The sequence below is a fragment of the Aptenodytes forsteri genome, unplaced genomic scaffold (assembly GCF_000699145.1).
Source record: "Aptenodytes forsteri isolate BGI_AS27 unplaced genomic scaffold, ASM69914v1 Scaffold223, whole genome shotgun sequence".
Classification (NCBI taxonomy): domain Eukaryota; kingdom Metazoa; phylum Chordata; class Aves; order Sphenisciformes; family Spheniscidae; genus Aptenodytes; species Aptenodytes forsteri.
In genome coordinates, this window is record NW_008794742.1 from 158656 (window position 1) to 174242 (window position 15587).

The 15587-nt window shown below is 37.1% G+C and overlaps 1 protein-coding gene across 1 annotated transcript in view; it reads right to left on the minus strand.

The window, feature by feature from the left end:
- The window catches only part of ADCY8 (adenylate cyclase 8), a gene marked incomplete at its 5' end in the record, with an annotated part of 137749 nt that overhangs the window by 70701 nt on the left and 51461 nt on the right, over positions 1 to 15587 (minus strand). Inside the window, 2 exons of the mRNA XM_009273979.2 lie at positions 2836 to 2963; positions 14256 to 14367. Coding sequence (XP_009272254.1) covers positions 2836 to 2963; positions 14256 to 14367 — 240 coding nt within the window. The remainder of the gene's footprint in view (positions 1 to 2835; positions 2964 to 14255; positions 14368 to 15587) is intronic.

Consider the following 15587-nt stretch of genomic DNA (forward strand, 5'->3'; position numbering starts at 1 on the left):
TGGTGTTGGGTTGACGGTTGGACTCGATGATCTTAGAGGTCTTTTCCAACCTTAATGATTCTATGATTCTTATGATTCTAGACAGAGTAGAATAACAATAACAGCTTTTCTTTTATAAGATTTGTAACAAGACACAGTGATGCAAAAAATTGTTACAGAAAAAATAATGATCTTGGATTATTTTGTTGTGTTCTGAACAGTTCCTTACATCTGCAAATTGGAGCAGCAAGACTCAAGTCTAGATCCTTCGTATATGAGCTTAAGATCAAATTGTAGAGTCTCAGTTAACAATAATTTAACACGTCAGCTGTATGGATACGAGTTGTATTAAAACACTCAGAAGTCCCTTGTGAGTCAATCTGTCCATGTAGATTTATTTTACATGTTGTGTAATGGATAGATATGAAATTCTTGTTCAATTCCTGCTGACCACGCAGTCATCAAGACTAGAAGGAAAATTCAGTAATGGTACCCTGAGATGGTAGATTTTTGGGCACTTCCTCACCAGAAGTGTTGGTACTGATCCTTGCAATGTTACCAACTGCCTGTTGTCAATGGAGAGAACAGGAATCTTGGAGGACCTGCAGGGGAAAATCTGATCTGCCTAATGTCACACTTCCTTCTACATTAATTGCATAAAGAATTTAAACTGATACAAGAGTCAGGAGTTGTAAAAGTACCTGGATTGCTCTCCATGATCTAGGTGCCTAAATTCCAATTATAGGTGGGATGTTGTAGCATAAATACTGGTTTTTGTTTTAATGTCTAATTCTTAAGCTAGGCTAAGTGCTTGAGCTAAAATATAGCTAAGATTTAAAAGCTAAAATGTAGCTCTGCAAGAGGGAGCAGAAACAACTGTCCATGTAGGCTTTATGAGTAGTGAAATTTTTGGAAACTTCCTGTAAACATCTTCTGATTTGCAAGAAGGCTTTGAGTTTGTCTGTATGACTTCGATGTAATTGTGAAGTCTAAATGATGGTTTCTCATATCTTGGATAATCTCCCTATTATTTTGGACATACCAAAGATTTATTTTGTGAAATCTGCAGGTGAAGATAAAAAATTTTATAATCATCAAAATGCCATTTCTAGCAGGTTTTAGATCTGATTGAATTCTGCAGTGACCAATATAGTAGAAACTCAGTTTTCTAAAGAAGTGGGTTGTTTTCTTTCCATTTTAATTGTGAGAGATATTTACTAATTTAAGTTCTAATTCATAGGCTGTAGAGAACTCCAAAATCTCTCAGAAATGTGGACTGAAGTATTTGTAATATTCCATGGAAGGATTGGTCCTCCCTGTGAACTATATGAGCACACATTAAGATAAGTAACATAAGGCTCCTATACTCTGAACAGAAAAGCCTGGGGAAAAAAATCATGCTTATTGAATGGCCAGAAATTCAGATACTGAGATTATAAAAAAAATTGGAGGCAATCTGAGCTGAATTAGCCTGGGATGACCAAAGTCATCCTAATGGACTTTGGTTTCTCAGCTCCCACTGAATATAACTGTCATTTAAAATGCTAAAACTCCTGGATGACTGCCTTTGAGACCAGGTTCATAAAAGGGCACCGGGGTTTTAAAGACTTACACATGTGTAAGGAGATTCAGAGAAATTTACTGTCTTAGAAGAAAAATGACTTACAATGGGTTTGCTGCAGATGGTATTACCAAGCAAATGCAAATGATTTGATGTGTGTCTCCAAGAATTTTTAACAATTCTGGTAGCTTTTTTCATCTGTGTATGTTCTCTAATTCACGCTTTCACTGTGGGGATTCCAGAAGCAAAATATTGATTAGTTTGTGCAACATTTAGTCTGTGATAACTGAATCCAATCTTCTTAGAGATCATTGTTGCATAACCATTTTTCAGTTACATTTTCCATTAATTAATTTTTGTCAAATTCTTTCTCTACTAAGATCTCTGTAATGTATCATCTGCAGTATGCAGTAACTGTCTGATGTATGTAGTGAGACACACTCAGATTAAAGGAGGAAAGTAGTCTGGAAAAGAAGCAGGCAAAGAAATTGGACAGCAAAACATCCATGGAAAGAGGAGAGTGCTCGGCAATACTGTTTTAGGGAAGAGAGCAACAGAAGAAGGATTTGGAGAAGGGGAACTCAGCAACATTGATATAGAGGATAAAAAAGATGGAGAAATCCTCTCTTGGAGCATTAGTTGTTGGCCACTGTCACAGTAAATCATTGGACAAGCTCTATACATGGACTGCTGAAACATCTTTATTGTTAATCCTGATTGCATCAAAATACAATAATCTACCAGCAAAACAACTGTATTTACATGATGGGAACACATCCCTTAATTAAAACACTTCCAGCCCTTGCGGATTTAAGCACCAACCTAATTTAACAAGTAAAATTTGCTCATCTGGCAGATCTTAGTGCTTATGAGTTTGTCTGTGAGCTAGTTTCCAAGCTAAAGTGTTGCAACAGCTGTCTATTTAGTGTTTGTATTGTTGTTTTATTTTATTAAAGGGATTATGGGAAGCAATTCAGTCTCCTCATCAGCCTCCCCTTAAAAATGACAACAGTACAAGGTGAGAACTGTTAAGATGTATGAAACCTATCACTCGCAGTGCGCACACAGCTATCATGTTACATGCTCTGAAACAGCACGGGTTAATAAAATGCATTTAGTACCTGTTCCCATGCATTACATGGATCAAAAAAGTCCTGCCCTTTTCACAGTGATAATCCTGAGGTCTCTGAACCACCATGGGAATTACTTGTCTAGTAATAGCATTCTCAGATAAGAAGTTCAGGACACTGTCAGAAACAATGAAACAAGAAGAAGAAGGAAAAAAAAAGCATTACCTGATAGTTTTGATCATGCTGAGCCCCATTTCAACACAGCAGTGTGCATGGTCCTGGCGAGGTTCTGGGAGCCCTGACACGCAGTAGTAACAGTCCCCCAGGATCTTTATTCTGAGACAATGATGTTCCTATATGTAAATATATCAAAGAGAAAGCAAAGATTTGCAGTTATGTTTTCATGATTTTAAGATGAATGTGAAAGTGGTTGAAAAAAGTAGTGAAAAAAAATTTTAAAACGTTGCTGGATGTTTCCTGCTTGTGATTAGTACAGTCTTGATTTATTTCACTTTTGAAATAAAGTACCTTTACATTTTCAGTAAAAAAGGATATAGTGATTTTTGTCTTATGCTAGTCAGAGGCGTCCTTGCTGATGGTGAGAAAGGTTTCAGAGTTAAGCTGGAAGCTAGGCCAAGGATTCAGAAACGCTAGCTGAGATAATGAATAACCCATTTTAGACTCTATTTTTCCAGGGCATCCTTTCTACCCCCTTTTTACACTGGAAATAAATGAAAAACCTCTTTCCTCCCACTGATAATCCCTTCCTACCTAAAGTTTCCACTGTCACACTGAAGCATTTCCAACATCTATAGGAGCTGATCAAGCATCTGCAAGCCAAAGATATCAAAGAAGGTGTCTTGCATTAGGCTTGTACTGTGGAGAAATGACATTCATTTGGCATCCAGCTAGAGACATTTTTTGCCCTAGGAGCAAATACTGAATTTCATTACTTAAATACATATTAACAGTCTCTTTATAGACTGAAACAACATATTACTGAGTGATTGGGTCATTATTTTAGAAGATCCTTTTCTAGTGAGCAGAAATACCTGAGTTGCCAAAACTTTTGCAGTTCCTAGGCAACCAAAACAAGCGAGTCCAAGATAAGCTATAATCTTGCCCAATGTATTCTGCTGGCTTGGCACTCATGGGAGACAATCAGTGCACAGGATCAGGGACCACAATAATTTGAGGAGAGAGCTGCAAGTGTCTAGGAGTGGACAGTATTACAAGTTGAGTCAGGGAAGTGTTTTTATGATGGAGAATCATTGAAATAATAAGTACAGTATTAACACTCAATCAGTAAAGGCTGCGATGACAGAACATTAAAATGAAGACCTGTCATTACTGGGGAGTAGGATAATGATTTGTAAAACTGGTTCATTAGAAGATAGCAAAATTTGGCCTGGGGTATTTATTTCCATTTTTCTCTTCTCTTTCTCTCTGGCAACCTGTGGTGGAGGCTGCACTAATCAAAGGAGTGGGGATACACTAATCCCACTGGGGAAGACAGAACTTTAAATAGGACATAGGAGCAAATGTGAACACTGACTGTGCCTCAGGAACTGAGTACTGGCCAAATGAATGGGACTCCAGGTCATTATTCAAGATTTTGCCTAGGAAGAATGAAGCTTTGTAGTCAACCTCAGACAAGTCTTTACAAATCCTAGATTGGCAAAGGAAACCTACACACTTGTACCCAAAGCTTTTGCAGAAGTCAGCTGAAGCTTTAAGCATGCCAGCGAGGGTAAAATCTGCTCTGGGCACAGGGCCAAAGTAAGCTGATTCACCCTGAAATCTCCTTAAACCATCAGTAGGAGCTGACTGTGTTTGAAGCTTTGGCTAAGTCTCCAGCTAATACCATTGCTGGTTTTCAGAGTGAATGCCTAGCTGCCCAAGTTTCAGAAGGAAATTCAAGACTAAAGTCAGGCTTCTAAAATGTCAACATTCATATGTAACTCCCCTCTTTCCTTGTCCCCTTCTCTCCAACCCCTCTGCAGACCCACACAAGCGAATTGGGTATTTTTCATATGGTTGCAACTGAAATCGTACATCCTAAAATCCACCAAAATACTAATTTTTTACATGTTTCCTCCTCAAGGGAAAGAATGAGAGATTCCATTTTACTGCACTTTCCATCTATTTTTTTTTATATAGAGTAAAACTAGGAAACATCAAAATTCATCAACAAGTAGCAAGGACTCAATGGCATAAATCAGTGCATGTTAAATGGTTAGTGGGCTTCCTTAAGCTTCTCTCTGTGTTCCCTGGTTAGACAAAATGCAAAGAGATAAAGATATTATAAAACACAGATTCTAAAGTTCTTTGGTTTTTCTAATAGTGCCATTAAATTGATTAATATTCTAATTGCCATTTGCTTTTACATCTACAAAGTAAAAGAAGCATTTATAACATCATAGCCATTTGACTGAGGTGGAGTAAAGCAAAAGGCAGCGCTTTAAGTCCATTCAGACCCGCTATAAATACATTACAACTGATAACTTCATAGAATAATATAGAAACAAAAAAGGGAAAACCAATCAATTTCCAGGAAAGGAAGAAAGACAGACAAGTCTCAAGTAGTATCATATTTTAGTATTATAATTACATTTTTACATGCAACATTTATCATGCAGTCTTGCACCTGCAGTACCTGCCTATCTGATGATGTGGGAATCCCCTATTAAGTGAGCATCTAATTCAGCACAGTTAGCGAACATAGTCTGCAACTGAAAAAAACCTCAGCTGTTTAGTTCTTAATGACTCATTTAAACTCGTTGAAGTGCTGATTCCATTAAAGACAGATGAGACCTCTGTCAGCTGGCTGCATGTCTCCTCATTTGCTGAAAATCATAACAAGGCAGACGACTTCAAAAAGCTGTGATTTTTATAAGAATAAGAAAGAAGAATCTTAATGCATAACAAGACCTATTAATGAGGGTTTGATGTATGCAAATGTGAGTGCATGTGTGTGACACAGGAAATCCGTTCAGCTGCACAAGAATGTGTGCTTTTTCTTGTCATGATACGTCTTCTCTACACTCATTTGCCAAAGCTCAGGAAGTCATCTACAGAGTGAGATATCCAAATGGAGATGACTATATATAGGTGTCCGTGTCAGCCAGCAGTCAAGGCTGCCATTATGGTCAAAGGAGAGCCGGGCAATGAAGTCAGTGAAGCCTAGGTACTGATTCAGCTCACAGATAAAGCAGTTGGCTGGGCTTCAGTTCAGTTGTCTACACATAAGCTTATGGTGCATCGGTAGGATCCCTGGGTATGTGAGGCACCCATACAGGACTAACAGACATGACATAAGACGTATGTCCCTCTGGAGAGGTGCAAGGGCCAGACAGGGTGTCTCTATTGGCACAAGAAGCCACAAGGAGCACTTAAATGACACCTTGTCTTCCTTATTTTTCCTGTTAGTCAAATCATTATGACTGTTAAACATGAACTGTGTTACAGTCTTACTATACTGTCCTTACCCTTTTTATTCTTCCCTTATTATTACCATCATACCCATTTCAAAAGTAAACTGTGGATTTTTTATCACTAGAAATGTTTCAGCTAGAAGAAGATAATTCAACAGCTGCCAGGAAGGACAGAGGGCTAATGGTATCTGCCCTTGGCAGAGGAGGACTGCGTGGTCTCCTGAGATTCCCTCCAATAACTCTGTAGTTTAAGCATGTCTACAGTTTAGATTAGATGCTTTGTCAGGCTAGTTGTATTAGTACATTAAGGTAGATTCATGACTAATGTGGGTAGCCATGCTGTAGCTGTAAATAGGAGACTGAGTTTTGTAAGGGCCTACCTACTTTTCAGTGGTATAAAATGATAATAATAGCATTCAAGATTTTCCTCACACTCTAGAGCTCAAGCCCACTTCCCAAAACCACCTCACCGCAATGGTATCTAAGAGTTGCAAGTGGATATTAAATGAAAATGAATGAAAAATATAAACATGTATGAAGAAATAGTAAAATGAATAAATTATTTAAATAAGAGAAAATGGCCATACAGGAACTTGGATGCAGCAGATATTAGACTACAGTGTTAAATCTTTACACTGTTGTGAGGCTGTTATTATCTTCTCTTTATTTTATTCTATTCCTCTTCCCCTTCCCATAAGCAATTCCAGAAGTTGTCCTTGGGCATGTAAATGACAACTGATGTTATACAGACATTCATATCAGTATCCATCAGCCTCACATCCCTCCCCATACTCAGTCATTAATGCCATTTACTGAAGGTATCAATTAATTTCTCAGCATGTCACAAATAGGGGCTTTTTTCCCCCTTATTTGCAGCTTCTCATTTGCTACAAATGAAAGATTAAGGGGCCTGATTCTGACAAGATCAATTGAAATCAGTAGAAATTTTGCCTGGGGATATTGAGCAGACTCAAACAGTCAACTATTAATAGTAATAATTCCAGATGAATGCAGTGGCAATTGATAAGAAATCTTTTTCCAAATCACCTTAATCCAGAACAAAAGAAAATATGCAGATTTTTCATAAATAATTACCTCATACATGTGAATGATTTATGTTTAAGCTTATTAAATACACCCTTAGTGACTGGAAAGGAAGCAAAGCAAGTTGGCATAAAAAGGAGCTGAAGAAGTGTGTTGCTCAAATATCAAGTTACTGGAAGACACAGTCAGAAATGTCATTAATATTTCTTATTTCCTTGGGCTAAATTTCTGACGAGGAGAAAAAAGTGATTGTATTTTTTAACTTACACCATTTTTTCGATTCTGCCTGTGGTAAATTAATCACTTCACCTAGTGTTGAAGGGAATCCCGTAGGCTAACGAACAGCCCACAGAAGAGTCCACATTCGCAATTTTTATAATTTCGAGCTAAAAATTTAGAACATTGTGGATGAGAAATTACTGAGGTTGAACTGCAGAACAAAGAGATCATACACATAAATATCCTTTTAAAAGGTCGTCAGAGTGAGAGGAGGCAGGGACTTGGCCTTTGTTAGTTTCAGTTCCTGAAACATTTGCCAAAGGTATAGGAAACCCAGATAAAAAGCCTTTCTCGGCATGAATGGGGTCTAGGCCAAAATTCTTAATCAGCAGTCTGTTTTGAGGTGGGCTGGAGAGAGAGGTCCATCCAAATTCCTCCTATTGCAGCTCTGTCACTTTGGAAAACAGAGCTGGGACCTTGACAGAGCCAGATGGAGGGAAGTTCTCGAATCTGGTGATGCGGGCAGAAAGGAGGACCAGGTTTGGGTCACGGTCGCAAGCACTGTTTTTATTTGTTATACACATAAAGGGAAAAATGTGGCAATCTTTCATCCTCTGCCTGGACCAGGGAATATTTAAATATAGCCTTATATTAAATTATTTTTACATAGTTTAACAGATCATGTAAGGAATGCTTTCTTTTTTTAGAATAGCCTATAGCGGGGTGGTTAGGACTTCTCCAGGCTGACAGAAAATACGGGTTTGGGGTCTCTCGTGCTGCAGAAGGAACTGAGGCATGTTTCTGAATGACTTTTCTAATATATTATATCAACAATTCTGTCCTTTGCCATACTGCGAAAGAAAAACAGCTGTGGCTGTTGTGTCTGGTGAGCAACCGTCCTTGCCAGCTAGTGTTAATCAGTAGATTATGCCATAAGTGTTTTTAGGCACAGAAATCCCTGTTAGAAAGATGCAAGGTGTGTTTCTTTTCTGCTAAGGCAGGAGTAATTCTGCATGGAAATTCTGCCCCTTAGGAATTTCTAGGGCTGCAGATACATAAAGGGTGAGGTGGACATTTCTCAAGAATATACTTGTGAAGCCTGAATTTCATTCAAATCCCAATTTAGTCAACAAAGTGGTTTTTTTTTTTAGGTTTGGATTTACATAATTCTTAGTTCCTAAATCACCAAAATTTTGAAACTGATATTTTATTTAATCTGTCACTTTCATCTGACTTTTTTCATAAAATGCCTGTAGACTATCACTTCTAAAAGTGTTTTGTGGACTGGGTCTTTATTTGACTATTCAGGTCTTTTGATGATTTACTGGGCTCTTTAGCATCTGAAATGCTGTAATTTTAGTAAGAACATTGTTTAATAATGTTGTTTATTCACTAGTATTAGACAATTCATTATTGACACTGGTGAGGAGGGAAAACACCCTGGAATTAAGCACTGCAAAAAGAGCATTCACTCCCTCCCATTACTATAAATTCATATAATGTCTTTATAATTAAATAAATATCACATATGTACATTCATAATCCTGTTAACTCTGCTTCTTAATACAGTACTCCAAACATATACGCATGAAGAAATTCACACCTTTATTTACTGGCATATATGTTTACAGAGACAGGGTTTTTTTTAGGGAGTCTCTAAAGTCCTGTGGATTATGTGCTTGAAGATTGTTTCACAAAGCACTGCCAGCTCAGAAGTCAAATGTGGCCAGGAACAGTAAAGCACTGCAACAGGAATGTTTATTGAGGAGACAAAAGAGCCTTTAACGCCCTCCACTCTTCCCTCTTTGATACCAGCTGGTGCAGGCATTGTACTGGGGCTGTACGATGATGCATTCTTGTGGAGCCTGCTACTTAGGCTGGCTTCCACCCCTGGAAAAGTTAGTCACAAGTAAGACTGGTGATTCCTACACTGTTGGAGGAATTTTTGGCAGGGTGTCTGCAATCTCCCAAGAGAGAATTTAATGAAGGTTACAGAAAAAAAACATCTCTCTTAGAAAAAAAAATCCTCAGTTCTTTAATAAGCAAAGCCAACCTGTGATTCACATTACATAAATAACTCTCCAGCTAACACCAGGCTAGAAACATGAAGAGAAAAAAGGCTCATGCTAAAGTGCGAATTTTCCATTCAGCATCTACAGTTCCTCTGAGTAAGAAGCACTGTTATTCTGGTTTATTGTATGAGAGCTGATGAGAATGTAAAGAAATGAAGTGTCTTACAGGCCAGTCATTTTTATTTTTCTATGAAACCCATGGATTTTAATCTTTCAGGGGAAGACTTCTGTTTCAGCATCAATGCTTCATATTAAGGATGGGTCCAAACTCAAATCTAAGACTGTCTGTGTGTTCGTCTTTGTGTATATGTCTAAACTAAAATGCTGTGGTTTGATTTTATCTTTAGGTCTCAGTGATGTTGGACTATATCTCAGCTGCTGTTGTGACAAAGCTTACAGATGTCTGCTCCTCTATTTAGGGTTTTACTCTTTCCTCTTTGTTATATCTGAAACTGAATCTACACACAGTGTAGATACATTTAGAAATATGACAATTTAAATCATAGTATCAGTTGACATCTAGCACTGCAGAGAAGGCAGAGGAAAAACAAGCTTCAAAAATTACTATAATTTCATCAAAGCAGCAGCTTTTTTACTCTTTCCTCTTTGTTATATCTGAAACTGAATCTACACACAGTGTAGATACATTTAGAAATATGACAATTTAAATCATAGTATCAGTTGACATCTAGCACTGCAGAGAAGGCAGAGGAAAAACAAGCTTCAAAAATTACTATAATTTCATCAAAGCGGGACCTTTTTTAGGCTTAAGTATCTTACCGAATGTCATCTTATTTCCCTTCTCTTCTCAAAATTTCTGCCTAAGGAAAATATTAATATTAATTAAGTTTCAGTTTAGGCCTTTGAGTAGATGCATATATAGGGAAATCTTTTCTTCAGTTCTGTTTTATGCCAACTTTTTTTCTTCCTTTCTAGCTGTCACTTTTCTCTTTAATAACTATAAATCTTTTACAAATATCATAGAGTGATTAGAAAGGGCAAGTAGCTGTACATAACATAATATTACATTTCTTTCCTATAAGAAATATTGAACTGAGTTATAATTTTTATTCAGAGTGTTCTGTGATAATGATACAGATATTATGGAATTTGTTGTTATTAATTATAGGCATCAACATATGTCCCAATACTTGATGTAACAAACTGAAAATGAAAAAAAATCTCAGAGCTCTCATTGCTTCTGCATTGCACCAGAAAAAGGAAGGCTGAATAAGAGAAACAAGAAACTAAGCTAAATTACATTCTTCAGTAAGCTGTGAAATAGTGTCTTCTTTAATATTATATGATTTTTATAAGACGATAGAGCAGATCAAACAATCCTTTATATGGGATTATAAAATACTACTTTTATTTGGAAGTAAATAAGGATTTATAAGGATTTTCCTTAAAATCTAAAGAAACTGCCTCAAGCTTTCTGCAATTGACCTCTTTGATGATAATTCTTAGCAAAACCCAAGAGTTTGAGTAACAGTGTCTGTTTTAAAGAGTTATGATAACTCTAGTTAAGCTGATTAAGAAACAGTTAAGTGATAGATCTGAAATCTAGATGTGAATGTGTAATCCTCATTACTGGAAGATCCTTCTAAGGAGGTATTGAAAGGACCACTTTCCAAAAGGCCTGTCAAGGATTTACACACAAGTATGAAACCATTGCTAATAACATTTGCAGAAGGAATAAGACTGGTAGAATGATCAATTACCATGTAGGCATGGTGGTCATAACAGTACAGCAAGACCATAAAAAAGCAAAATAATATGTTTCAGTACAATAGTGTCATCACTGTATGTTCAGAAACGTGATCTGTGGACAGTGATCAAGGAAAGAGAGAACAGGAGGAATGGTGATGATCTGCCTCCACCACACTAGTGGAGGTTAGTTCAGGAACACTGCTTTCAGTGCTAGTACCTATGCCTTAAAGGAGATTCTGAAAAATTGGAGGTGGTCCAGAAAACTAGTCCCAAAAATTATTTGAAGGAATAAATCTTACAGAGAAAAAGCCTCACAATGAGCTTGGTCTGTTTCTTTTATCAAAAGGAAACCTGAAAAGTGGCTTGATCAAAACACACAAATGTATTCCCAGAGAAAATAATTGGCTACAAGATGGTTCTTTTGTCTGGGAAAAAATAGGTCATAGCAAGAATCCATGGATGTAATTCAAAGTCAGAAAAAATCAAATGAGAAACAAGCCACACTGAATTAACAGTGAGAGTGTTAAGGCACTGGAATAGACTCCCAAGATACACAAGTATTTCTCCGTCTCCTGGGACCTTCAGGTGAAGATCAGGCATTTTTCCAAAAGATACACCTTTGCCAGGTGTGAAAGCTTCGTACAATACCAGTTGAGTAGGTTGATAGGTCCGTGTAAATCACAAGTCCTTAAAATTTGGATCATGGACCCGTCAGTGTCCACTTCCAAAATTTTCCAGAGGCAAAGGTTAAGTTCAATACAAGATTTAGGCCCTTATATTTTAGGCAGCTGGCCCCTCCATAAGAGTCCAGAACCCTAAGTGAGGAGTCTTGATTTCCTATAAAGTGCAGAGGTAGAGTTCATCTCCTTGGGTTGGACAGAAACACCAAAAACTATGAGGAGCTTCTGTTCTTCTTTAGGGCTGTTGGACATCTCTATTGTCAGGACATCAGGCAGGTATCATGACATCCAGGTCTCAGAAGCCACAAACAAGGAGCACAATCAAAATGCCTTTCTTTTTAATAAATTTTAATTAGTCATGGTTAGATCATTCTAATCTTTGTAGTCAAATCTGTTCAATTTCTGCAGTGATTCTCCCCTGTGTCTTCCACCTTTCAGAGGATTGATCTAGACAACTGGATTAGTCTAGTCGATGTGTAGAAGAGAAAAGCAAATTCATAGACTAAGAAAGAAAATGCATGAAGGAGCTTAGAGTCTTGAATTTAGTGACTGGGACATTCACTTGAGAGGTGACTGTCCTGATGATGAAGTTTTGCAGACAGAGAAGTTCTTTCATCCCAAATTCTGCAAATTTCTAGGTAAGAAATTCTTAGCTATGTTAGACAAACTGGTATATTTATTACTGTTTCTTTAAAATAAACTCACTTATATTTTTGGGATACCCACTCCTATGTGGGCACATTCAGTGTTCTCCATGAAGATTTATGAGTTTAAGACTGTGACAAAAAGATTTCTAGAAGGTTTAAGTATGAGATGTATGAGAAACCACAGAGAAGGGGAAAACCTCGGGGCATTTAAAGCAGCAAAATTTTCAGTTCCCATAAAATATTAAAACCAAGCAGGGAAGTGCTTTCAGGGTTAAGTGGCAAGTGAGGGAGGATTCTCTGGATTACACTTTTAGATGTAAATGCCTTCTTTGTTCTTAACTCCTTTGTTGGATCTAGTCCTTCTACACAAAATCTCTATTGGTTAAATATAGTTTATGGAACGATTAGAAAATATGGTTAATGATCATGAAAGAAGAATCTGTTCTACCAAGAATGCTAGGCAAAATTGAAATGTAAAGCAAGGCAATAAATCATATTGTGTACATATTCTTCCTACAATACTTCTGTGATATACATTTAATTTGGTTTAAAATATGTTTCTTCAGTTAGGGTAGCTATTTTTGTCAAGCCATACAGAAGCAGACATTACTCCTATAAGCTTTCTAAAAGACAGGACTGAAGTAACTCCTTTCACCCTGCTTGATTTTTAATGTAGATCAGCGTTGATGAGTTTTTTTTGTTTGCAAAACAAATATTGTAGATTGCATTTACCAGTTTGCCAGTGTCCAGGCAATGGGTTATGGCATCACTCTGTACATGAGAAAACACATTGCTATTCGAGATAAAAATAGCTGACTCAAAAGAGCTTTAAATAATTACGGGAGTTTTGCCTTTCTTGACTTTAATTTGCAAGCTAAGAGATGACACCAAGGGTCTTACCGATGCCTGTGCAATACGTGCACAGATACCCCATACCCCTGAACCAGAAATGTATAAAAATCAGTGAGGGGTGTAGGTGTGTACATCAGAGCAAGTGACTCTAGGCTCTCTTTATAGTAAATAGAGATCATGGTCAATGATATTCAGAATGTAATTCCTTTTTTCCCATAGTAGGTGCCTACATTTGGTTGGATAAATTATAAGCTAAACTCCATTAAATGTATTTCATTGCCTATACTAGCAGCCTTATCAGCCAGCTCAGATGTTAACACCTAGAGATAGTCACATAAAATGAAACTTTGACCAAAGAAACATAAAAAAGAAAAGAAAATGCAAGCCTAGCAAAATTGAGCATATGTTCTGCTTGTATTTCTGTGCTTTGCTTTTTTTCTAATCAGTACTAATTAAGAAGCAAATAATTTGCATAATGTAATAAATTCCTCTACTGTGTTTAATTAATTTCATTGTTGAGTTAGACAGAATCCAACCTAAAGATTGTAAAACCTGTTAGTAACTAACCATTGCAATGACTGTGGTGGCTGATTATGTGACCTTTAAATGAATAGGTCTTTTAGCCTTCCTCATTTCTTAGAAGAAAAGTCAAAATAAAGCTATGGTCTTCAAAACAATTCATTTTCCAGCAAGAACCAGAACTATAAAACTTCCTTAGAAACTGTGGCAGGTGATCTGCTTTCATACCATTCTTGGTCTAGCACTACAGAAGCATGAAGTTCTGATGACTATCTGAGCTTTCACTTGCTATCAGAACTCATAATTTTTGATAAAACTTGGTGTCTTCCAACCTCAGTGGCTCTCCCCCCCAACCAATGGGGAAAATCTGGATGAAGATTGTGCAAAGTGATCAGAGGGTATTTCCCAAAGCTCCCAAATACAGTGTTGACTTCATACCCTTTTGCAAATAAACTGTGTTTAACTCACATGTGCTAGTCGATCAAATCTGGCAAAGAGTTCATTCAGCATTCGGACCAACTCCTGGGCTGACAGAGTTGTGGAGAGGTTGGTGAATCCTTTAACATCTGCAAAAAGAATGCTAAAAAAAGAAGAGAGATTAATATTGCAGTCTCTTTCCTTTGATAGCTGAGTGTCCTAAATTACCTTCTAGTAATTTACTAGTGAAGGGTCATTTAAGTCATGCTACCTTTGCTCTAGACTTTTGGAGATTCTGGAGCACTGAATATAAATATTGAAGGGACTAAAGAAATACTACCAAGTATGAGAAAGGGTTTTGCCAAAAATGTGTGTTATGCAATTTTGGATTTTCAAATCACTCAAGAAGATGTAGTTAAGGCTTAATAAGCACAGTTGTCCCCATTTATCAGTGAGAAGACTGAGGCATAGTGCATCCATAATATAGAGGGCTGTATAAACAGATAGACTTGACACCCAGCTGGGTGTTAGTATCTGACAGTGCTCTTTGAGGGTAGGTTTATATATAGCTGTTTTTTACAGTGGGTTTGATTTCAGCAATTTCAATTTTTAGTGTGATTTTCAGGCTTTACTTACCTATGTGCCATACAAGACTCAAATCCTAAGGCAACAGACAGATTCATGACAGTCTTGATAAAGAGCAGGCTCAGGCTGGCTTTATTGCATCTAATTTCAGGGACTTGACAGAAGTACCTGAGTTAGAAGTAGAGTACCCTCTATTTAAGCTATGAATTTTTATTTGGATGATTCCTTGTTCTTTTCATTGACTTCACAGGGAGCCCAGAGTGATCATACTTTGAATTTAGGTGCATCAAATTGGGTGCCTGAGGTTATAGTAGGATCTTAGTCAACAAAGTAGTTGCAAACAGAGCTCTAACCTATATTTCAGCAGCCAGTGAATTTTCTAGCCATGCAACTTTGGCTGTTCACTATGCCTACAATGAGCACATGTGAATATAGAGAAACATACACACATACATAAAGTCTGTGGCATGCAAGCTATCACCCAGACCAAAGCATGTAATAGCTCAGTACTTAGTAGCTGAAGAAAGGAAAGCAGTGGCTACTTTAAAAAGTACTAATGTTCAAAAAGACACATATCATGCTTGCACAGACTGGAAATAACCCAAATGAACCTCGTTAGCACTTCAAAGTCAACTAATATCTGGTGTTACAATCTGAGTAGCTGAAGATCTTTCATTTGTGTTGAACAAGATTGCAATTTGACAGTGTCTAAGAATCACTAATGTAACCAATAATAAATATAGTAATGATCAGGTGGACAATAAAATATGACTAATGATAATTCAACTCATTTTCAAA